Below are 25,981 nucleotides of genomic sequence, written 5' to 3' on the forward strand. Positions count from 1 at the left end.
TCAGAAATTTTATAATTTTATAAATATAAGTGAATAAGTTTTCTAATCACTGTGATAATGCCATGTTTTTAAAAATAATTTTAAGGTGTTTGAAGATTTGAAAAAATACCTGAGACTTGTGGTCTTAATTAATTTTAATTTAATGTTTAGAAAATTTTGATTAAATAAGTTTGTAATCAACGTTTAAATGCCTGAGGGAATTTAATTTGTTAATTTTTAATGTTTTGATTTCTTAGTCTTATAAGCAGCATTTAAATGTTCAGAGAAGTATTATTTAATTCATTTATGCATTTATATAATTGTGTATGAAGTAAACTACAAGAGGAGTGAAGTTCTTCACGCATTAAAGAGTACTATAATCAAACTGCAGATCTGGGATCTAAGTCCATCTGCCTCCATGACACTGGGCTGCATTCTGTCTTTACAGCCTCTCAGAGCTGAATGGTCCCAGATCTGGAAGGAGGAATGGATCTTACCTTATAGGGTTGTCCATCCTGGACACTGTGAGGAATGCGGCAAGATTCGCTGTGTAGGAGGAGCATACAATGAGGGTGAAGAGCCACCAGCTGCCCATCACGATGCGCATGGCCATGGAGTTCACTGAGGATTCGCCACCTACAGGAGGCCAGCAAAATGGATTGGCCCTGGGCTTCTGCTCTCACTCGCATCCCCAAAGAAATGCTCCAGCTCCACCCTGTGGCCTAGCTTAGGGAACCGCCACTGGGGTTGGGCTAGGGAGCAGGGAAGTGAGTTGCTGGCTGGTTATGCAGGGCTGCGACAATCCCGGGAAAGAATCCAAAGACCACCAATCTTGGAAAGGGATGGAGGACCATCAAATATGAAAAATCCAGGATTGGCCTTTTAATGATGTGATGTTAATCAAAACGCCAAGGGCATAGAGTTCTGAATATCAAAATCTTCCAGTTAGAAGATTCTATCTCACTTGTTGCATACTTCCAGGACTGCAACCTGATGTAAGATCCTTTTCCAATTTCAAATTCATAGAGAGTAGTCTCAGGAATTCTGTAAATACAGAATTACCTCCTACCTGGAGGGTTCCTTAGCTTTCTTTGAAACCTCAGAAATGAGATCTCGCTTTTATTAATATTCAGCCCTCACTGGATGGCCTTTTTCCTAGGATTTTCAGATATCATTGCCTGTGACTTGCAGTCAGTAGCTGCCCCGTAGAGGCCAATTATTTCTCCTTGGTCCCTTAGGTGGTAGCAGAAGAAAGCGTCTCACTGACTCTTCTGACATAACCTTGCAAACAGGCGATACATGTTTTGCCATGGTGCTAACAAGACCAACACTCACATTAGGAACTTTGCAATTTGTTGCTTGGGTCAAAACTGCAAGATCCTGTAACTTACCAAGTGCTCTCCAGACTTCACAGAGAAGGGAGACTTTGTATCTCAAGAACGGATGGAGGACTACTTAGATGATTGCAAAAACAATTGTGATTTTTTTTTTCCTATTAAGACTTCAAATTTAAGCAAGATTCAGTTTCATCTGACAACCCCATGTGCATAACAATCAACCTAATGTGGGAGGGGAGAAAAGTGCAAAGCAGAACTCCAAAGTTAATTTTATCTAAAGCGAGAATCAGGCTTTGAAGTTGAGTTCCTTGTCACTTCATTTAATTTCTATCTGATATTACTCAGAGAAATTGGGTGCAGCCTGTACTGCCCTAGAGATTAAATAAAATTGCATTTAAAATGACTTTGCCAAAACGCATCTAAGAACTCTGCCAATGGGCAAGTTATTCCAGGCCCCTGGGGCTATACCGCAACATCAGGAACCCAGGAACGTACCTTGCTGTACGAAGGCTCCGTAGACTATCCAGATGGCACTGTGCAAGGTGGCTGAAGCGGATGGTCGGGGCTGGACGGCATTCTGAGCCCTCACAGCCTGGATCCGGTTCAACACAAATATCAGCACGCCCACCACAGGGATGGCTGCTGCAATGCAGGCCCACACGGCAAAATCAAACGGGGCAAAAAGAGAGAAGATGCTGATCTTCTCCTCGGGCTTCTTGATTAGGATCCCCACCGAATAGTCCATGTACCGTTTGCTGAAGTCCACAACGCTCTCCCTCTCCGGGGTGATCGTGATGGCGGAGATAGCCAGGTCTGCCCTCTGAAAGGCAAAACCAACTCATCAGACAGCAGTCCTCAGCTTCCTGCTGGGTCCCACCCTAGGGCAAGGCCTGCCCTCTACTCTTTGGGTTATTCTGTCCAGAGGAAATGGATTCAAGAGGTGACAGCCTGTGATCTTGAATACTGTAAAAAATATTCAACACTGAGTGGTCTGTTTGAATTGTAGTTTTTCTTCACTTTCTTGTCCTCACAAACTTTCACTATCTTCTTTCTTTTGCTGGTATTTCCCTCTACCCCATCCCTGCCCCCAACCAAGAAGTCCCTTCTATCTTCTTCTAGGCTTATCTGCACCCTTCCTATACTTCCATCAAGCCTCTCCAAACTTCCATTAGCCCACATGGATGTCTCCCTTTCCTGAGATACTTCGGAAGTTATGGTGAGTTGTACAACTACTTGAAATCTCATTAATGTCTCAGTGCCTGGTTGTTTTATATGCAGACTCTATGCCAGAGAGTAATATCCTCCAAGGAAAAAAAGGGTTATCTATTTTCTTGATCATCCACAGCCCTTCATTCATGGCCTCTAAGATATATGGGTTGATTCTTCATATAGTAAAGCCATGTTGGGCGGGGATTCTCTGGGCATGCTGTACTTTGACCCCAAAAGTACCTTGCAAGATTTTTGCTTTCCAAAATGGGCTTAATTTTAAAAATACGCAAAGACTCTATTAAGATGGAACTAGACTGTGAAATTAAAGCTGCCAAGACTGGTGGAGGTTAGGATAATTAGGCTTAGATGGATGATGGTAGGAAATAATGGGCCTGCAGTCCTCACTTCAACCACAAGAGCACCAAAATATACAATGATCATCCAATCTTGGCTCTTGGACTTCTAAGTAGGAGGCACATTCAGAACTAAGTTTATTTTAGGGGGGCCTGGGTGGTTCAGTCAGTTAAGCGGCTGACTCTTGGTTTCGGCTCAGGTCATGATCTCGCGGTTGTGGGATCGAGCCCCAAGTCGGGCTCTGTGCTCAGCAAGGGATCTGCTTCAGAATCTCTCTCCCTCTCCCTCCTGCTGTCTCTTTCTCTCTCTGTCCCTCTCTTTCTTTCTCAAATAAATAAATAAAATCTTTAAAAAAATAAAGTTGGGAAAACATACATATAAAGACTTCATCAGAAAAATTTTTATCATATTTAATATGTGGGCTAGAGGGATAGATACACTGATGTTCTAAACTATGAAATTCAAAAAAATAAAATAAAATAAAATAACTATGAAATCCAACAACATATCTAGAGTAAAAAGAAAAAATGTTGGAGGTTAATGATGGTGAAGCTCTCTTCTTAGACTTGTCACATTTGTATCTCTGGTTCTTGTCTCTCTTTTCAAAACCTCAAGATCCAGGGATTTCTTTTTAAGGATCTGGAGCATTCAGAGCATACATAAGGCCTAAGAAGAGTTCTAGTGGAGCAGGATAGGTTTACAACATAGGAAGAAGGGAAAGTAATTTATGAAGCCAGGTCCAGAAGAAGCACAAGGGGACTGACTTATGACACAAGTAAAGGGGTGACCTGGAACATAGGGAAAAACACTTCCACCTGTGAACCTGGAGGTTAGAGTAGGTGTCTGCAGATGTGAATTTCATAGGTAGCTGAAGTAGTATTTCAAGCCCACAAATCTCCATTTCTTTGCCTAATATAGGAGCACTTTTTTTTTTTTTTTAATTTAGGAGAGAAGACTTTTAGGTTGCTTGAAGAGAAAGATAAACTTTTGAAACAGTCCCTAAGGGATATAGCCAAGGGGTCCAACAAAGGACAAGTTAAGGAACTTGGGCTGTCCTGAAGGCCTAGCTGAGGTTGGAGGCCACACATTGTCCAAATACCCATCTGGGCAAATTTGTGATTTTGTATGCAGCAACTTGGATGTCAGAGTCAGAGGGTAGATAATATAATCAAGTCAGGGTTTCAGTACAATAAGAGACCAAGAACAAAGAGAATCACAAAAGATGAAGGGAACGGGAGTATCTGGTCAAACACCGAGGCCACACCAGGCAGGAAAGGATGCAAAAATCTTAAAGAAAGATGAACCTCAAATACATGTGCTAAGTGGAAAGGGCCAGACACAAAAGACCACGTATTGTATGACTCTATCTACATTAAATGTTCACAAAAGCAAATCTATAGAGATAGAAAATAGATCAATGGTTGCCTAGGGCTGGGGTTGGAAATGGGATTAACTGTAAGTGTGAGGGATCTCACTGGGTTGATGGAATTATTCTAAAACTAGATTATGATGATGGCTGCATAACTCAGTAGATTTCCTAAAAATCATTGAATTGTATATCTGAAATGGGTGAATTTTATATATAAATTAATACCGCAAGAAAATTGTTTTTTTTTTAAAGCTTAGGAGAAATTGGAGAGATTGTGTCTGCCTTTATGGGTTGATAAAGCAAAGGACTTGTGTTTTAGGAGCAAAGGTTCAAAAGAGTCAGAAGGACAACAGGTCATAGTCTTGGAGTGGGACAGTGACGGTAACACATAAGATGTTGACAAAATGCATGGGTACAGGCACTGACGTGGAGCACAAACCAAGGTCACTGGAGGTGAGGCAGTCAAAACACTGGGAGCTCATGGTTGGCCCCAGGGATGTCTGCAATGTCAAAGTTGGTAGCAGCAGCAACACTAGAGAGGGAGGGCTTGAGCAGATGCCACCATCATAAATGACTATCAGGAAATGACCCAAAGGTCATGGGATGACAGGGGTGAGGATGGGGACACAGTGAACTGGCCTCATACCAGGAGTCTCAATGAGGACCCAGGTTCTATAGGAGAGAGGAAGAGTAACTATTTGAAATTAATCTGAGGAGCTGGGGAATGTCGTATCGCTTACACACAGCAATGCAGACACACACACACACACACACACACACTCATGCACACACACGTACTTGTATATACACATCCCACCTGTGGGCCACGAGGGAGAAAAGAATAAGCACTCACTCATACCTCCCGTGAGAACTAAGTTCCTATTTCAGCCCAAATGTGGGGGTGGGTTGCAGGAAGGGTGTATGACAGAGCAGGCTCAGTGGACAGGCTTGAAAGGAATGGCAGCAGTGGTCACGGAAAGAAAACAGAGTGCCAGGGAATGAGAAAAAAGAACAGAAATGGATATGGTAGGGATGGGTGGGTTGAAGAAAAGAGAGCTCTAGTGAGTGAAGAGTGGTAACCTGTGATCTGTTTAGCTAGTTCCAAGGTCCTAAATGCCTAATGGGCCAAATTTAGATATCACCCCAGAGGCAGACTAGGGTTCCCCTCCCCATGGTCCTGCTTTTGGGACCTACCTTGCTGATGAGCTCCCCGATCATCCCGTTCCAGGAGGTGTTATGGAGCTGGTGACCATACCTGCCATCGGGGGCCTGGTAAATTTCATATTTGAAGCCCAGAGCCTTGGCCAGTGCATCCAGGACATCTATGGAGAACCCTTTGTAGCGCTTGGGCTGTCCAAGGATGTTCTCAGCCACCATCACAAAAGGCTCTTCCTGAGGACAACAGAATGGATGTTCTTCAATTAAATAACAGGTTCATTAACACACATCTTTCCAGGGTAGATGGAGAGACCAATCTGATGAATCATAGCTTTAGAATGTTTGTGAACATGGGCATGTATTTACCCAATTTAGGCCTGCAGTCTGAACATCCCTGCCCTTTTTTTAAAGCAGTTTATGGACACTCAGAGCACAGTGGATAGGAAGATCCCTCCAACCAGCATATTGATGGAGGAATGGAGATTTACTTGTCCTGTGTGATGTCATCCCAGCCTCTGATCAGAACCCCATTGCCAGAATGACATGATTTGTTTTCACTCCTTTATTTGTGACATTCAGGACTCTGACCTTAGGAAATGCCATAATTCTTCAGGACCCACATAAGAAATGTGGTTACTTCTCATCCAGTATAAAGAATAACAGTAAAAGCTCTATGATACCAGATTGAGAGAAGACAGCATTACATCTATCAGATTGTACTAGAAAATGGATTCTGATTCATGGAAGAAGGTCACACCATATGTCAAAGGTCAGGACAGAATTAAACCCCACAGTTTCCGAGCCCAAAGCCACATTCACACATTTTGTGTTGTGTCCTATGCACTCTTGTAGGGCATGTGATCCTCTGGAAAACACCTCAGCCTTCCCCACCACAATCCTATAAAACTGAACAGGAATGGGGCTTTTGGCAAACAGCCCCAGAGAATATATCTCATTAGTTTAATTGGGGGTGTGGAGGGTTATGGTATAATGTTTTTTCTGTGATGTGCATACAGGAAATGCAGGAACACTGCTGCCAAAGGCTTTTAGAGCCAAGGAGATGTCAGTGCCTCATGTGACAGAGGGGACATTTGAACCATGTCTGAACAGTTAATAAGAGGTAAATCGAAAATGTCTCCTAGAGCCCTGAAAAAGTGAAGGAAGAAATTGACAGGAAGATGCTTCTAAGGTCTCCTAAAGATGCAAAAGTCTATGATTCCAGGACAACCGTGCAGAAAAACTGCAACAAAGGGTCTTGGTTATGAAGTTTGTGTCACATGGGGCCATCAGTGGGATTGGGTGCTGGAAGAGTATCCTCCTCCAAGCATCTTTCTGGGGACTCTGCCTATCAGCAAAGCTCTCCTAAGGACCATCAGTAGGTCAAGACACTGTTTACATCCAGGAACAAATAGAGATATGCCTACTTGAAAGCTTAGCAGTGGCTCTAGAGGTCCTTCTCTAGAGCAGCCCAGTCACCTCCCGCGAAAGGCCCTGGGGCAGAATCTCCAACCTTACTCTTCTTCATTATTTGTAAAATCATTTGCCAGAAAGGCCTTATGAACACTCAAGCCACTAATCAAGATCCCCTTCTCTCCAAACACAGCATTAAGCTGAACAGAGAGAAGCCTCTGACTCAAAAGCCTGAATGGTGAAGCTCCCCAATATGCCCGTGATCCTACCAAGACAGTCACCACTTTGAGAGTCAGTCCTTGGAGGCGGCTGCCCATGGGTCTCTCTTGCAGGCTGCCATTCAGGCCTTTCTCTGAGTCCCACGTCGCCAGCTGTGAAGGAAAAAGGGAGTGTGAGGGACAGAACGGGCACCTGTGTGCACCTCAGGAACTCGCCTCTCCAACCGGGATCCTGAATCAGGCAGCTAGGAGGACAGCAGGCCCCTCAGCGTCACAGAGACTCAGAGCCATCTTAAAGCCTTAGAAAGAATAAAGGTGTGACAGCCAGTTCTACTTTCTCCATCAGCTCATGTGGAACTTGAGGACTTGCCACATCTTTAAAATAAAACCAATTGGTAAGAACTTGTTTCTAGAATGAACATTTCTGTCTCATTTTATTCTGTCCACTCACCAAAGTCATGTCACCATGTCTCCCACAAAGTGTCTTCTTTCTGTAATTACTCCTTTGACTTGCCCAGGTCACAGGGCCCCTTAAGTTCACCCATCGATGCCCCCCAAGGCAGGATGGGGCTCAGCAGTGAAGCAGGTAACAAAGACCCCCATGTGTGGCTTGTCTTGCTCCCTGATGCCTACTGCAAATGGGGTCAAGAGCTCCCTGCCTGTCTTCACTGTAGGGCAAATTTCATAATTTTCCTTGATGTACAGGTATAGGGCAAGACTACATGTGTTCTGGATCTGCCATATCCTCCTGAACCTGCACAGTCTCTCCCATAGCCTGATGCATCTCTGACAGGCCCCCTGAGGTGGTTATGGAGCCCCGCTACTGGCTCAGAAACAACAGGAGACACAGATGTTCTTTGGACTGCTTCCCCTCTCTGCATCCCTGCTGGGCCTGGGGAATCACAATGAAATCTTTATCTGACCAATGATTCTCAGTCATTAATTGGTGAAATGTAAAAAACAAACAAACAAACAAAAAACAGATACCAGCCCCCATCTCAACTTAATCAGGATCTCAGCACTTAGGCATGAGAAATTGTAATGCTTCCCCAGCGGTCCTCATTGAGAAACCCTGTTCTTCTAGGTCACTGCATATTAGGTTCTCTTAAGAAGGCTTTTAAAGCATATTGAGGGCTGGGCCTCACCCCCAGTGATTTGAATTTAATTGGTCTGTAGTGGGCTAGATATGAATATTTCAGCTCCCCAGGGGATTCTAATGCACAGCCAGGATTGTAAACCTCTGCTATAGATTAAAGCGGGGGATCCTCAAACTGTAATATGCACACAAATTATCCAGGGATTTTATATGCACTTTCTGATTCTGGAGCCTGTGATTATTCCTATCTAACAAGCTCCCAGGTGAGGCTGCTGCGGATGATCCATGACCACCATTTAAGCAGCAAGGCGTTAAAGAAGCAGACCGCTGTGGGCAGCATCTACTCTTCATCGGAGAAAACCCACAAGTCCCCTAGTGAGGCTGAGCAGAACTATCCCTCTGTGGAGAAATGTCACCAGGTGCCCTAAAGAAGCTACCAATAGTGCTACCTAAGGACACGCCTGCTCTCCCAGCGTGTCCCTTAGCCTTGACATCTGCAGCAGGCTCTGCACTCCGAGCTTTGACTATGAGGCTACAGTGGCAGAATCTGTGGGACCATGCCACCTGGAAGATACTAGAACCCTGAGGCCTAAAGCAGGACTATCAGAATGAGATACATGGTTGTAAAAGCAGTTTAAAAGGAACCTAGAAACTCTGGCTGTCACTTTGGACACAGTACCAAGTAAGACCCACTCCATCCTAAGTAATAGGATGCCTGGCAGTGATGAATGAATCATTTAGTTAAGAGCATGGCCATGTGCTCTGAGAAGCTCCTCACAGCCACCACCAGTTAATTTGAGGGGCACTGCAGTAAAGGACAAAGTTAAAATCTACCCAAAGTCCTCTTCAAGGACATCAAAGATGCCACACTCTGGGAACTGGCATAGTGAGAAGGAAAGGTCATGGCTCTTTCCCCTTGGGTCCTGGAAACAGCACTGGGACCCAGGATCAAGTCCTGCATCTGGATTAGAATGCTGGTCAAAGGGAAGAGACAAACCCAGACAAAAAGAGTCAAGGTATCGATTCCCTACATTCTTTGGACCCTCTGACATGGACTAGGGGACTCATGATGTGTATTTGGGCTGCCTACATCTGATCTCCATAACTGGTTAGCCCAGGCATTGGAGCTGCTTAACCCTGATGGGTAATCTGCTGCATCTCCTGGGTGGGGTGGTGTTAAGAAGGTCCCCGGACCACCTCAATGACTGACAAAGTCATAATGAAGGCGATCTTGTCCTCGTGATGACATGTCAGTTCCAGGTACCAGATACTCTGCCTTACAGCAGGACTTGAATTCCTAACATGTGCTGCCAAACCTCCGTGGCACAGGTGAAGGGCCATCTCCACTCTGTGCTAGCACCTGCATGAGCAAGCACCCGGGATGGGATTCTGCTTGGCCTTGATCAAACAAGCTTTACCCGTCTGTCTACTGGGACAGTAATCAGTCTTGAGAATGGAGAATGGAGGCAGGAAAAAGCAGTTGGAATAACACCCTGTCCTTCTAGAGTTTTAAGCTCAGCTGCGAGAAGGGCTCTGCCTCCCAATGCCTTGCCACACAACCCTCTTCTTCTAGCTCATTGCCTGGCTCAAAGCAGCAGCCCCCCTGCCCCAGAGTATTGCAACAGCCTCCCCATTGAGCTCATTACCCCCAACCTCTCTCTTACAGCCTCCTCCCTTTTGCTGATTTGTACCTTTGTAATAAATGAACTCAAACATGAATGTGTTAGTGAAAATTTTCAAATGACTTCTCATTTCCTACAGAATAAATCCTAACACTCTGAAGCTTGGCCTAAAAGAAAGGCCTTCCTTATGGAGATCCAAGCCTGGCAATCAGGCTCACTTAAGTGTATGTAGGCCCAGTCCACTCCAACCCCACCAAATCCCTCACCTTCACATGGCATGCTTCCTCCAAGTCCTTCTGCCTTTAATACCATCCCTCTTTGGTTGGGTCTGATACACACTCATATTTTTTTAAAAATAAGCTTTCACTTTAGAATAGTTTTAGATTTACAGAAAAGTTGTAGAGGTTGTGCAGAGTCTGTCCATATAGCCTACACCCAGTTTTCCCCACTTAAGATGTTACATTAGTATAACACACTCCTCACAGCTAATGCAATGTTTATTAGCCCAATCTCCACCATTTATACAGAGCTGCAGTAGAAATACTCTCCACTGTCTTCCATGCTGGATCTAAGTCTGTGACCCTGCTGGGTGTGCTACTTGGGTTTGTCACCCTGTGCCCTGAGATCAAAACCCTATCTTCATAAACTGTCTAGAATTTCAGGCTCTTGGACTAGACCTTGCCTTGCTTATTCCCATCTCAGGGTTTCCAACCTTGCTTCGAATGCCATGTTCTCCTCTTGAAGGTCAACTTACTATACCTGGTAAAGATTTGGGGAAGAAGAGAGGAACTCAGAGGTGTGAAAATAGCATAAGTTTGGTAGTTGACTGACCTGTATTCTAGTTGTGTTCCCACCACTTACCTGGGTGACCTCAAGCAGCATGTTTGACTGCAGTGCTTAAAATTTTGAATAAATTTGACTCCATTGACATTCCATTTTCTCATCTAAAAAGTATAATAAAAATATTTTCCCTGCCTACCAAACGTTTAGGGGCTATTCAAAAGAAAAAATCACTTTGAAATAATCTGCTATAAAGTAATAATCACAAAGTAAAGAAGCAGGATATAAACCTATGTGTGCAATAAAAGCTTAATTATGGTTTTTTAAAAGGGTGGTGGTAAACATGGGAGAAGCTGTATTAAAATGTAATATGTGAATATATCCAGGTGGTGGAATTATGAAAAATCATTGCAACTTCTTGACACTGTTCTGTGTTTTCAACAGGTTTTTCACTACTTTCACAGGAAGGAAAATAAGCTTTTGATCAAAATAACTAGCATAATGACAAAATCCTGTCACACGCATTTGTACAACTAAGGACTGAATGGAGGGGAGCAATCTGAGTTAAATTATCTGTTGGTGTGTCAAGACCAGTCGGAGAGTGAGAACCCAATAAATCAGTCCTCTGGCTGCCAGGAGCTCTGGCCATGGCATCCCCATCTCCTAGAAGAGGCAATTGCAGGTTCATCCAACATGGTGTCTCCCATTCTATGACCTCTCTAAGATGGTGTGGGGCCCAGTGAACCTGTTGGGTTTGGAGACAAGGAAGTAGCCACTGCTGAGGCCCAGCTCCATGAAGACAGACAATATTTCTCCACTAAGAAAAAAGGACAGCAATCCTAAAGCAAAGCCATTTAAATCTAAGTGCAAGTATATGAGAGGGGGAAAAAAAAATTACTGCCCGCCTGTAATTACCCCTATTTTTTTGTGTCCGGAAGTATTGAGGACTTAAAGTTTTTTTATTTTTGTGTGTTTTTGTTTTTTAATACAGACCTCTCTCTCCCTGTCCTTCAGGGCATCCTGTACTCTGACAGAGAAAGGAAAAATACTTCAAAGTGAAACCAAAATTCTGCCTTCAAACACATCAAAGTGCAACCATGTTCCAGGGACCAGGGTCCTTGAGTTGGGCAGGGAAGTTTATTATTCCCTCACATCAGCCTCAAGCTGAGCGCCCCAGGCTGAGTGAATCCCCCCATTTCTACAAAGCCTTGTGTTCTTGCCCAAATCTTAAGACCAGAGCAGTAACTCTTCATTCTGAGTGAGGCCATCCCTCTGAACACCTGGAATATAAGACCAGACCACAGAAAAAGCACTGTATAAGCAGACTCCAGTGGACTTTCCTTTCTTTCTTTTTTTTAATAAAATAAAGCCTTTAAATGGATTCCCAAACTTGCAGCTGACCCAGATTAGGAGAGAATGTATTCAGCTTCCCTCCTGAGGTGCCTGGTTCTCCTGGTTCAAAACACCGAGGAAAAAGTTTCAGTCAATGAAAGCCAAATGAGGCTGATAGGCTTGATAAATGGGAAGCCAGAAAAACCTTACCCCCATACAAGGCCTGACACTTAGTCATACAGCTGCAGACCATTTCATTTGTGCATAAGGGCGTCTATTCTGGCTTCCCCTTGTATTTTGTAGACAGAATTTTGTTTATGGGATCGATGAGTTTTATGGCCACAGACACCCACTTTTGACAGCTGACCTGTCAAGATCAGTGCCTGAAAAACTAATTTCCAGCACTGTTAAACAAACGAGAACTGCCGCGATTTGATAAGACAGCTGTGGTTCTCATTCATCCAGGAGATCTGCTCTACCCAGACCAGAAGCATGCATGGAGCCAGAGGTTACAGCACAATCATCCCTTGAAAGGAGATATATGGTTTCAAAATCTGATTATGACAAACAACTGTTCAAGAGATCAGCCAATTGGAGAATAAATTTCATAAACCAGTGGTCTTAGGAAAATATATTTCCTGAGTCAATTGGGGTGTTCTTCATGTTAGCATTTGAGTTGTGAGATGTGGGGATTTAGGACTTTGTGGCCCTGTCTTTAATAAATGCAGGGCTATTAACCATAAATGGGACAGGCCTCCTCTGGAAGAATGCACTTTTTGGTCTATAATCTAGTTACAGAGGTCTCTTAAAGTGTCGTCTCTTTTCATGGGCAGGGGGGAAGGAGAGTAGAGGCAATCCAACTGCCTTACAGCCCAGAGACAGAATATGACAGTTTCACATATAGAGCCTCGCCAATTCCTGGGGAGGGAGTAAGGGAAGGAAAGAAGGTAGGTTTACTTAACCCCCAATCTCATATTTACCTATATCCAGCAAGATAATAGATCAATAATCTATAGTCACATTTCACAACTAAGTGACCAACCACTTCAGTGATAAGCTTATCTCAAGAGAGCAATGAAGGCAGGAAGTGAAATTTTTATGACCATGTCTGTCATACTTCACAGCCATTGCTGGAGTCCAGTTTAAGCCATACCCTCATTGACCAGTGACTGCATTCAGCTGAGCACACAAGCCTTGGCTGGAATATGGGCTTCAGTAGTGAAAGCCACAGTGGGTTTATCTTCATGGCAGTGCATGGACTTTTCTAAAACATTTTAGAACATTTTTATTGGAGAATAGATGGGTTCAGTGTCTGTTCCAAAGGATCAGTCCTAGGTGGGTTTGGAGTCAAGGGGGCACCCACATCTTGAATGAGCTTGAGTTGGGGCATTCAGCCAGCACTGGTTCCAGATAATCAGTTGCACATTTTAAGCTCTGGCTAAATGCAGGGACAACATGTTTAGACACAAAAGAGCATCTTGGAAACAGAATGTAAGAATCTCTGAACATAGAATATTATTTGTAGCCAGGAATTCTAAAGTAAGGTCTAATTTAAAAGTTCATTTTGGGGAGGAGGAGCAAGATGGCGGAGGAGTAGGAGACCTAAATTCCGTCTAGTCCCAGGAATTCAGCTACATAGGTATCAAACCATTCTGAACAGAACTCAACACGAGATCCATTAAAGAAAAGAATAGCAGCAACTCTCTGAACAGAAAAGTGACCACTTTCTGGAAGGTAGGACATGTGGAGAAGTGAATCCAAGGCGATATTCGGGAAGATAGACGGCGGAGGGGAGGGAGTCAGCTACTGGCAAGTGATAGAGCCGCAGAGGACAAAATCAGAACTTGTAAGAAGTCGGCTCCACTGAGGGACATCGCTCCAGTGGCTAAGTGGAGGGCGGAACCCTCACTGGGACAGTGTGGTCTCAGGACCCTCAGGGTCACAGAAAGACCAGGGATGCCTGAGTGTGGCAGAGCTCCCAGGGATTGGAGTGGGGAAGCCGGCTGCAGAGACGGAGCCAAGGAGTGGGTTCTCAGCTTGGTGGGGTTGCCATAAATCATGATCCGCGGCACAGTCGGTCCACTGCTCCCCCAGCAGGGACCCAACAAGCGGCAGATCCAGGGAGACTCCCCTTCCTCCCCCGGGAGGAGCGGCACAGGACCGCACTGCAGGGATCTGCTGGGTTTGGAGACTCCACACGGAGTTGTGTGCCAGAGATAGAAACGCTCGGTTACAGGCCGGGTGAGCACGGAGTGCGGCTGGAGACTGGGGAGACGGGAGTGATTGACTGCTTTTCTCTGGGGGCACATTGAGGAGCGGGCTCCAAGTTCTCGGCTCCTCCAGGGTGGAGATTGGGAGGCCGCCATTTTCACTCTCGTCCTCCAAAGCTGTATGGAAAGCTTGCAGGGAACAAAAGCTCCTGAGAGCAAACCCGAGTAGATTATTTAGCCGGGCCACCAGCAAGGGTGGGACAATTCTGGTTACAACAAAGACATTTGAGAACCCCGGCAACAGGCCCCTCCCCCAGAAGATGAGCAAGAACAGCCAGCCAAGACCAAGTTTACCAATCAATGAGAACTGCAGAACTCCAGAGCTACGGGAATACTGCACATAGAATTCATGGCTTTTTTCCCCATGATTATTCAGTCTTCAAAGTTAATTTTTTTAATTTTCTTTTCCTATTTTTTTTGAATTCTTCTTTTTCCCTTTTTCAACCAACATAAATCCCTTTTTTAAAAATCTTTTTTATTTTTCATTTTTAGAGTCATATTCTATCCCTTCACTGTAGTCAACCTTATTTTTTGTATATATATATATATATATATAAGTTTTTCTCTCTTTAAAATTTTGGGATACAGTTTCTTCTAACGGACCAAAATATACCCTAAATCTCTAGTGTATGGCTTTGTTTTAGTCTCCTGCCTGATCATATTCTCTCCCTTTTTTTTTTGTTTTGTTTTTTGTTTTTTTAATTTTTCTTCTTACTTTTTTCAACCAACTTCTTATCAATTCCTTTTATAAAATCTTTTATAATTTTCATCTTTACAATCATATCCCATCCCTTCATCATATTTACACTTATTTTTGTGTATATATATAAATATATATATAAGTTTTTCTTTCTTTAAAATTTTGGGAGGCAGTTTCTTCTAACAGACCAAAATACACCCAAAATCTAGTGCGTGGCTCTGATCTATTCAGCAGACTGATCATATTCTTTTTTTTCTTTCTTTCCCTTTCTTTTCCCCCGGGTTTCAGGTCTCTTCTGAGACACTTTTGTTTAGTGTATATTTTGGAGGGGTCGTTGTCACCCTTTTGGCATTTTGTTCTCTCATTCATCTATTCTCCCCTGGACAAAATGACAAGATGGAAAAACTCACCTCAAAAAAAAGAACAGGAGGCAGTACTGACTGCCAGGGACCTAATCAATACAGATATTAGTAAGATGTGAGAACTAGAATTCAGAATGACGATTACAAAGATACAAGCTGGGCTAGAAAAAAGCATAGAGATACAAGAGAATACCTTTCTGGAGAAATGAAAGAACTAAAATCTAACCATGTCAAAATCAAAAAGGCTCTTAATGAGGTGCAATCAAAAATGGAGGCTCTAACTACTAGGATAAATGAGGCAAAAGAGAGAATTAGTGATATAGAAGACCAAATGATGGAGAATAAAGAAGCTGAGAAAAAGAGAGATAAACAACTACTGGATCACGAGGGCAGAATATGAGAGATAAGTGATACCATAAGATGAAACAATATTAGAATAATTGGGATCCCAGAAGAAGAAGAAAGAGAGAGGGGGGCAGAAGGTACACTGGAGCAAATTATAGTGGAGAACTTCCCTAATTTGGGGAAGGAAACAGGCATCAAGATCCAGGAGGCACAGAGAACACCTCTCAAAATCAATAAAAATAGGTCAACACCCCGACATCTAATAGTAAGACTTACAAGTCTCAGAGATAAAGAGAAAACCCTGAAAACAGCTCGGGACAAGAGGTCTGTAACCTACAACAGTAGAAACATTAGATTGGCAGCAGACCTATCCACAGAGCCTGGAAGGTCAGAAAGGACTGGCATGATATATTCAGAGCACTAAACGAGAAAAATATGCAGCCAAGAATACTATACCCAGCAAGGCTGTCATTGAAAATAGAAGGAGAGATAAAAAGCTTCCAGGACAAACAAAAACTAAAGGAATTTGCAAACACAAAACCAGCCCTACAAGGCATCTTGAAAGGGGTCCTCTAAGCAAAGAGAGAGCCAAAAAGTAACATGGACCAGAAAGGAACACAGACAATATACAGTAACAGTCACCTTACAGGTAATACAATGGCACTAAATTCCTATCTTTCAATAGTTACCCTGAATGTAAATGGGCTAAATGCCCCAATCAAAAGACACAGGGTAACAGATTGGATAAAAAAAACAAGACCCATCAATATGCTATCTGCAAGAGACTCATTTTAGGGCCAAAGACACCCCCAGATTGAAAGTGAGGGGGTGGAAAACCATTCACCATGCTAATGGACACCAAAAGAAAGCTGGGGTGGCAATCCTTATATCAGACAAATTAGATTTTAAACCAAAGACTATAATAAGAGATGAGGAAGGACACTACATCCTACTTAAAGGGTCTATCCAACAAGAAGATCTAACAATTGTAAATATCTATGCCCCTAACATGGGAGCAGCCAATTATATAAGCCAATTAATAACAAAAGCAAAGAAACACATTGACAACAATACAATAATAGTGGGGGACTTTAACACCCGCCTCACTGAAATGGACAGGTCATCTAAGCAAAATGGACAGATCATCTAAGGAAATAAAGGCTTTAAATGACACACTAGACCAAATGGACTTCACAGATCTATTCAGAACATTGCATCCCAAAGCAACAGAATACACATTCTTCTCTAGTGCCCATGGAACAGTCTCCAGAATAGATCAAATCCTAGGTCATAAATCAGGTCTCAACTGGTACCAAAAGATTGGGATCATTCCCTGCCTATTTTCAGACCACAATGCTTTGAAACTAGAACTTAATCACAAGAGGAAAGTCGGAAAGAACTCAAATACATGGAGGCTAAAGAGCATCCCACTAAAGAATGAATGGACATCAGGAAATAAAAGAAGAATTAAAAAATTCATGGAAACAAATGAAAATGAAAACACAACTGTTCAAAATCTTTGGGATGCAGCAAAGGTGGTCCTAAGAGGAAAGCATATAGCAATACAGGCCTTTCTCAAGAAACAAGAAAGGTCTCAAATACACAACTTAACCCTACACCTAAAAGAGCTGGAGAAAGAAGAGCAAATAAAGCCTAAACCCAGCAGGAGAAGAGAAATAATAAAGATCAGAGCAGAAATCAATGAAATAGAAACTAAAAGAACAGTAGAACAGATCAACGAAACTAGGAGCTGGTTCTTTGAAAGAATTAATAAGATTGATAAACCCCTGGCCAGACTTATCAAAAAGAAAAATGACCCAAATAAATATAATCATGAATGAAAGAGGAGAAATCACAACCAATACCAAAGAAATACAAACAATTATAAGAACATATTATGCGCAACTATATGCCAGCAAATTAGACAATCTGGAAGAAAAGGATGCATTCCTAGGGATGTATCAACTACCAAAACTGAACCAGGAAGAAATAGAAAACCTGAAAGACCCATAACCAGTAAGGAAATTAAAGCAGTAATCAAAAATCTCCCAACAAACAAAAGCCCAGGGCCAGATGGCTTCCCAGGGGAATTCTACCAAACATTTCAAGAAGAATTAATACCTATTCTTCTGAAACTGTTCCAAAAAATAGAAATGGAAGGAAAACTTCCAAACTGGTTTTACGAGGCCACCATTACCTTGATCCCCAAATCAGACAAAGACCCCATCAAAAAGGAGAATTACAGACCAATATCCCTGATGAACATGGATGCAAAAATTCTCACCAAAATACTAGCCAGTAGGATCCAACAGTACATTAAAAGGATTATTCACCACGACCAAGTGGGATTTATTCCTGGGCTGCAAGGTTGGCTCAACATCCACAAATCAATCAATGTGATAGAATACATTAATAAAAGAAAGAACAAGAATCATATGATCCTTTCAAAAGATACAGAAAAAACATTTGACAAAGTACAGCATCCTTTCTTGATTAAAACTCTTCACAGGGTAGGGATAGAGGGTACATACCTCAATATCATAAAAGCCATCTATGAAAAACCCACAGCAAATATCATTCTCAATGGGGAAAAACTGAGAGCTTTTCCCCTAAGGTCAGGAATATGGCAGGGATGTCCACTATCACCACTGCTATTCAACATAGTACTAGAAGTCCTAGCCACAGCAACCAGACAACAAAAAGAAATAAAAGGCATCTGAATTGGCAAAGAAGTCAAACTCTCACTCTTTGCAGATGATATGATACTTTATGTGGAAAACCCAAAAGACTCCACCCCAAAACTGCTAGAACTCATACAGGAATTTAGTCAAGTCGCAGGATATAAAATCAATCCACAGAAATCAGTGGCATTTCTACACACCAACAACAAGACAGAAGAAAGAGAAATTAAGGAGTTGATCCCATTTACAATTGCACCCAAAACCATAAGATACCCAGGAATAAATCTAACCAAAGAGGCAAAGAATCTGTACTCAGAAAACTATAGAATACTCGTGAAAGAAATTGAAGACACAAAGAAATGGAAAAACGTTCCATGCTCATGGTATGGAAGAACAAATATTGTGAAAATGTCTATGCTACCTAGAGCAATCTACACATTTAATAATCCCTATCAAAATACCATCAACTTTTTTCAAAGAAATGGAACAAATAATCCTAAAATTTGTATGGAAACAGAAAAGACCCTGAATAGCTAGAGGAATGTTGAAAAAGAAAAGGAAAGCTGGTGGCATCACAATTCCGGACTTCAAGCTCTATTACAAAGCTGTCATCATCAAGACAGTATGGTACTGGCACAAAAACAGACACATAGATCAATGGAACAGAATAGAGAGCCCAGAAATGGACCCTTAACTCTATGGTCAACTAATCTTTGACAAAGCAGGAAAGAATGTCCAATGGAAAAAAGACAGTCTCTTCAACAAATGGTGTTGGGAAAATTGGACAGCCACATGCAGAAGAATGAAACTGGACCATTTCCTTACACCACACACAAAAATAGACTCCAAATGGTTGAAAGACCTCAATGTGAGACAGGAGTCCATCAAAATCCTAAAGGAGAACACAGGCAGCAAACTCTTCAACCTCAGCCGCAGCAACTTCTTCCTAGAAACATCGCCAAAGGCAAAGGAAGCAATGGCAAAAATGAACTCTTGGGACTTCATCAAGACAAAAAGCTTTTGCACAGCAAAGGAAACAGTCAACAAAACCAAAGACAACCGACAGAATGGGAGAAGATATTTGCAAATGACAAATCAGATAAAGGGCTAGTATCCAAAATCTATAAAAAACTTATCCAACTCAACACCCAAAGAACAATTAATCCAATCAAGAAATGGACAGAAGACATGAACAGACACTTCTCCAAAGAAGACATACAAATGGCCAACAGACACATGAACAAATGTTCAACATCCTTGGCATCAGGAAAATCCAAATCAAAACCTCAATGAGATACCACCTCACACCAGTCAGAATGGCTAAAATTAACAAGTCAGGAAATGACAGATGTTGGCGAGGATGCGGAGAAAGGGGACCCTCCTACACTGTTGGTGGGAATGCAAGCTGGTGCAGCCACTCTGGAAAACAGTATGGAGGTTCCTCAAAGAGTTGAAAATAGAGCTACCCTATGACCCAGCAATTGCACTACTGGGTATTTACCCCAAAGATACAAATTTAGTGATCTGAAGGGGTATGTGCACCACAATGTTTATAGTAGCAATGTCCACAATAGCCAAACTATGGAAAGAGCCAAGATATCCATCAACAGAAGAATGGATAAAGAAGATGTGGTATATATACACAATGGAATATTATGCAGCCATTAAAAAAAAAAAAAAAACAAAATCCTGCCATTTGCAACAACGTGAATGGAATTAGAGGGTATTATGCTAAGTGAAGTAAGTCAATCAGAGAAAGACAAGTATCGTGTATCTCCCTGAAATGAGGAATTTGAGAAACAAGACAGAGGATCATAGGGGGAAGGGAGGAAAAAATGAAACAAGATGAAACCAGAGAGGGAGACAAACTATAAGAGACTCTTAATCTCAAGAAACAAACTGAGGGTTGCTGGAGTGGTGGAGGTGGGAGGGATGGGGTGGCTGGGTGATGGACATTGGGGAGGGTATGTGCTATGGTGAGCGCTGTGAATTGTGTAAGACTGATGAATCACAGACCTGTACCTCTGAAACAAATAATATATTATATGTTAAAAAAAAAAAAAAAGAAGATAGTAGGAAGGGAAAAATGAATGGGGGGAAATTGGAGGGGGAGACGACCCATGAGAGACTATGGACTCTGAGAAACAAACTGAGGGTTTTAGAGGGGAGGGGGGTGGGGAGATGGGTTAGCCCAGTGATGGGTATTAAGGAGGGCACATACTGCATGGAACACTGGGTGTTATACGCAAACAATGAATCATGGAACACTACATCAAAAACTAATGATATATGGTGACTAACATAACATAATAAAATAAAATAATAAAAAAATAAAAGTTCATTTTGGGAATTCCAGTATATCAGTGCCACTAAGGTATGGGCATTGTAGAGTATGAACCACAGAAGATGACCATCAGGTCAGATGTGCCCACTGGACCACTCTTGAAGCTCCAGATGTGCTATAACAAGAGAAGAGGAGACTCACATGGGAACGAGGGACTCAGAGGGGAGAACTGAAAGTCTCATCCCAGGACTATGTGTGCAGGGAATTGTGCATTTGGTGAAAGCTGTACTCCCTTAAAAATAAGCCCCAGCAGAACTTGTGTTAAATGTTCAGAGGGCAGAGCCATGAGAAATTAGAGGAAGAGTGAAATAGGCCAGAGAGTTATCACAGAGGGGGGCTTCATGAAAAACCTTTAGCAAAGATAGGAGAAATATTCTCCCCCAATGGTGCTGGCAAGGAGGACCAGAAAAAACAGCAGAGTGCCATTGACATTGGCAACCAGGTCATTCATGATGGAGAACATGAACATGCCCCAGTGCTAGCCTCCGCTATTTGAAATTACAGGCACGTAGGACTCATTGGGCCCACAAAAAGATAGAAGGACTGACCAACTCCAACGGTGCCAGTGATGGGAGTCTTTCTGTCACATTAACAGTAAGGATAGTAAGTCTTTTTGTCATTCTGCCTAAGATGTAGAAAGTAGCAAGATAATATTTCTTTCATTGTAACAAACAAAAAGTCAGATAATTAATAAAACTATATTTTAAAAAATTTAGCCTCTAAGAGAGTTGTGGTCACACAACCATCTGGTAAACTTACGAATTTCAAAAGATGAGAAGCTCCTCCAAGGACAGACAGGACACAAGAAATGTTTCATCTTTGTTAGAGTATGGAAGAAAAGAAGTCAATTATAACAGTGGATAAGAGGAAAAAAAGACTGAAATTTTATCAGATTTTTAAAGGCCAAGTGATAGTGAGTTTCCCTGGGAGCCCAACACAAGGGAGGCCATACCTACTCATCAGTTCTTTCCTCCGAGACTCCAGGAGGTGGAGTGGGAGAAAGAAAAACAGAATAGAGGAACAGAGCAAAAGTTATATGACAATATCAGAAATAGGTGTATCTATTATAGGAGTTGTATGTGCTATACCTGAATAAATCTTATAACTCAATTATAAGAAGAAATTGCAATTTTTAAAAATAGAAAAAGGACTTACTTTTCCAAGAAATATGTGAAAGGATAATATAAACATGAAACTATATGTGCTCAACATCGTAAGTCATCTGAAAAGTACAAAATAAGACCACAAGGACATACCACTACACCTCCGTAGAGTGGCTAAAATCAAAGACTGACATTACCAAGGGCTGATAAGGATCTGGAAAGCCAAAGGTGCAGCCGCACTGGAAGACAGTTTGGCAATTTCCTCTCAAGTTAAACACACACTGACTCTACCACCCAGCAATTCCACTCCTAGTCACTTCCCTAAGGGAAATATAAAGTATGTCCATACATAGGTCAGTATGTGGGTGTTCCTAGAGGCTTTATTCATTATACCCCACAAATGGAAACACTCCAAATGTTGATCATGGTGATCAGTGACTGGAGAGACAAAATGTGGTATACTTATATACATGGAATACTACTATATATACTAATATACACATGGAATACATGTATATATTACTACATATATACATGGACTACTACTCAGCAATAAAAAGCAACAAGCTACTGACCCATGCAACAGCGTGGATGAAGCTTCCACACATCACACCAAGTGAATGAAGCCAGCCACCAGACACTTCATGATCCCATTTCCATGACTTTCTTGAAAAGGCAGCATTATTGGTTCTGAAAATAGATCAGTCATTGCCTGGGGCCAGGAAGGGGAGGAAGGTGTTGAATGCAAAGAGGAAGAAGGGCTATGTAGGGGGTAATGGAAGCAGTCTATATTTTGAGTGCTGTGGTGATTATACTACAGTATGCATTTGTCAGAGCTGATCACACAGTGTACACCTCAAGTGGGCGAGTTTACTGCACATAATTGCATCCAAATAGACCTGACTTGTTTTATACAAACACATGCACACACACAGGCACAAACACATTGCTAGTGATTTGGAAAGGGATGAAGCCATGTGCTGGAGAGGTGAAGTCGTGGCATGATGGTGCTAATCTCTCAAGTGAACCACCTATGACCTGCCAGCAAGGATGATGACTTCTAAAAATTTTTTTTTTTAAAGATTTTATTTATTTGCGAGAGAGAGAATGAGAGACAGAGAGCATGAGAGGGGGGGAGGGTCAGAGGGATAAGCAGACTCCCTGCTGAGCAGGGAGCCCGATGTGGGACTCAATCCCGGGACTCCACGATCACAACCTGAGCCGAAGGCAGTCGCTTAACCAACTGAGCCACCCAGGCGCCCGGATGATGACTTTTAAAGCAAGGATGGAGACAGGATACTATGACTGATGTTAGTACACTTGTGTCATCGTTCTTGAACTAGCTGAAGCTAAATAGGTATCAAGCAGCCAAGAAACTACCTATCAATCTAGAAGAACTGAATGTATCTTTATAAGGGTTTAGGAAGAACAGAAGTGCAGTTTTACCTTCAAAGAGTTTCTTAGCACGTGGGGAAAAATAGATTTCCTAACATTATATGTAGTATGATCCACCTTTTTCATGCTTATTTCTTTTTGTGAGACGGCACGCATGCACACCTAAGACAGAAAGGTAGGTTTAAGTGGCTATTTCTGGCCTTAGGTAGAGCAATGGGACTGTGGGAATGTTCATCTCTTGCACTACACTCTCCTGTAAGTTTGAAATGTTTTACAGAGAGGAAGCACTGCTTTTATAATCAGAGGAAAAACAAGGCTACTTTTCTTTTGAAATGGCACTGCAATCTAGCTTGCAACTGTAATGTTGCTTTTGTATCTCTAATTGTTTTAGATGTATTGGTTTTGTCTCTCTAAATAAATGGTACATTCTAGCTAAGGCAGTGTCTGCAGCGAGACAAGTCAGGCTGGAATTCTCTTTCTTCCACTCGGGTGTTGGACGCCTCTGGCAAGTGACTTGAATTGGTTATATTCTATCTCTGGCCTCAAGTGTCCTCATCTGTTATTAGTTATTAATAGACATCAGTTATTGTCATTGACAATACTTTCTTTGCTCTCAGGTCTCCACTAGGCACAGGCCCATACTAGCTGCTTAAGGAACTCTTGCTCATTAAACTGACTAGAATCACCGGCACTATACACACTCTCTATGCTATACATCAGTCTGAAGGCTGACAAGATAGCTTCTGACAGCCAGCACTAAGAGTCCTTGCATTGTAAAAGCAGGTGTCTCTCACCATACTCTCTATAAACTTTTGGCTCTTTCCTCTTCCTAAAACACTCTCCTCTTTCTTTGTTCTTTGACTCCAAGTCACCCTTTAAGGATCCCTCCTTGCACCCTTGCTGGTAGAAATGCTTTTCATGATACATTAAATTCCATGTCTATCTATCCACAAATATACTACATCTCTTGTATGGCAGAGATGGTCTGTTCTTCATTTCGACTCACTCAATAAAATGTTATTAGAAAAATTAATAAAACTGACCATGCCCTGGGCACTTCCTCATTAACTGGCCGGAATTTCATGTTTCTCAAATTCAAGTTTCCAGGTATGTCGCATATCTGAAGCCCAGCAAAAGGCTTTCTTAGTTAGCACTGATTTATTTATGATGGTTGAAAGTACCTGGGCTGGATTTTCTCTTTGGCATGGTTTTGTTTTGCAAACTTACTTTAAGACTTTGAGTCATGAAAAAGTGTTAGTAAAATGAATGATTCAGAAGACATTTTTTAAAACCGACTCTTTGTCTTTACCTCTAGGCCCTTGTTACACAACGTATGGTCCATGCCAAGTCACCTGGGAACTTGTTTAAATCCAAGAACCTAGGCCCCACCCCATGTCTACTGAGTCAGTGTCTGCATTTTGACAGGAATCTTAGGTCACACATAGGCACTAAGTAAAGTTTGAGGAGCACAGTTTCTAGATTGTTGCCATCATTATTTCTTACCTGAAATCTTTATAAGCTGCTTTACCTAGCTCACAATTCCTCCCTGGTCTGCGTGAAACCCTACACAGCAACCAGCTTTTCTTCTTTTAATGAAAAGAGCTTTATTTCATTCTCCTTAAAATTCTTAAGTGGTTCCCTGTTAAACTCAGATTAAAAGCACATATCCTTTTCATGGCCTAGAAAAGTCTCTGAGACCTGGCCCATGCCTGCCCTTCAACCTCACCTCAGGCCATGAGTCCCACTTTGCTCACTGCACCCCATGGACGCTGACCACCTTGTAATTACTCTCTCAAGCCAACAACTTTCCTGCCTTAGGAACTCTGTGTACACCCCTCGCTTCCCTGATAACTCTTATCTCCATCCTTCACATCCCACGGTTGGCCCTTTCCCACCTGGCAGGTCTTATCTGCTGAGTAATCCTCTTGATAAAGCCTCCCAGATCACCCTTCCTAAATTCTCAAATGTTCAATTCTCTTTGTTATTTTCTTTATAGCTCTCAAATGTAATTTCTGAAATCACCCCCCATGACAGAAATTATGTTTGTTTTACCTGTTTTTGCTCAGCATCATATATTAAATATCTGATAAAATTTCTGCCCCATAGCGAGCTCTTGACAAGCTTTTGTTGAATAAACAAATCAATTGATAACCTAGGTAGGGGTCAGCAAACTTTTCCAGAAAGGGCTGGACAGGAAATATTTTAGTCTTCTTGGGCAATATGGTCTCTGTTGGCCAACTACCCAATGAGTGTGGTTGAGGTCCAATAAACAAAAGAAGTTGTGTGCTAGATTTAGCCCAAAGCCTGTATATAGTTTACTAATCCCTAATAATTGACACCTTTATTTCTCTTGTTCCCTCTGTCCAGAATGTTCTTCCCTCCAACTGAACTTTTTAAAACACTATCCTTCTTTCAAGATTTAATTTATCACTTAAAAAAATGCTTAATTGTCATGTTTTCAGGAAACCTCATTTTATCCCTCCAATCAAAAGTGACAGATCCTCCTGCATCCTTAAAGCCTTATACTTGCCCCTTTTTCATGGCACTGATTACATGAAGGTTTCCTTGACAGTTCCTGTAGCACACTGTATTTTCTAAAGATGGTTGTGACAACATTTCTCATCCCACCCGCTCTTCTATAATGTGACTTCACCACCCCCTATCAAGAAGTGAAGTTTAATTCCTCTCTCTTAAAATCTGGTCTGAATCTAATGCTACATGTCTTTGAGGTGAGGTTAAAAAGAGGCCATGAAGCTTCTGCCTGACTCCTGAGATGCTTATTCTAAGACAAGGCTTTTCCATCTTGACATCATTGACATTTTTGGCCAGATAGTTCTTTTTGGGGGGAGGAAGGGTGTCCTGAGTGTTTAAGGATTTTTTAGCAACATCCCTGACCTCTACTAACCAGATGCCAGTA

General features: G+C 42.1%; 1 protein-coding gene across 1 annotated transcript in view; it reads right to left on the minus strand.

The window, feature by feature from the left end:
* GRID1 (glutamate ionotropic receptor delta type subunit 1) overlaps positions 1-25,981 on the minus strand; it is a 697,236-nt gene that overhangs the window by 106,750 nt on the left and 564,505 nt on the right. Inside the window, exons 9-12 of the mRNA XM_044916514.1 lie at positions 7,086-7,187; positions 5,443-5,640; positions 1,812-2,136; positions 477-615 (exon numbers count right to left, since the gene is read on the minus strand). Of these exons, the coding sequence (XP_044772449.1) occupies positions 477-615; positions 1,812-2,136; positions 5,443-5,640; positions 7,086-7,187 (764 nt within the window). The remainder of the gene's footprint in view (positions 1-476; positions 616-1,811; positions 2,137-5,442; positions 5,641-7,085; positions 7,188-25,981) is intronic.

This window comes from Neomonachus schauinslandi, chromosome 6 (genome assembly GCF_002201575.2).
Source record: "Neomonachus schauinslandi chromosome 6, ASM220157v2, whole genome shotgun sequence".
NCBI lineage: Eukaryota > Metazoa > Chordata > Mammalia > Carnivora > Phocidae > Neomonachus > Neomonachus schauinslandi.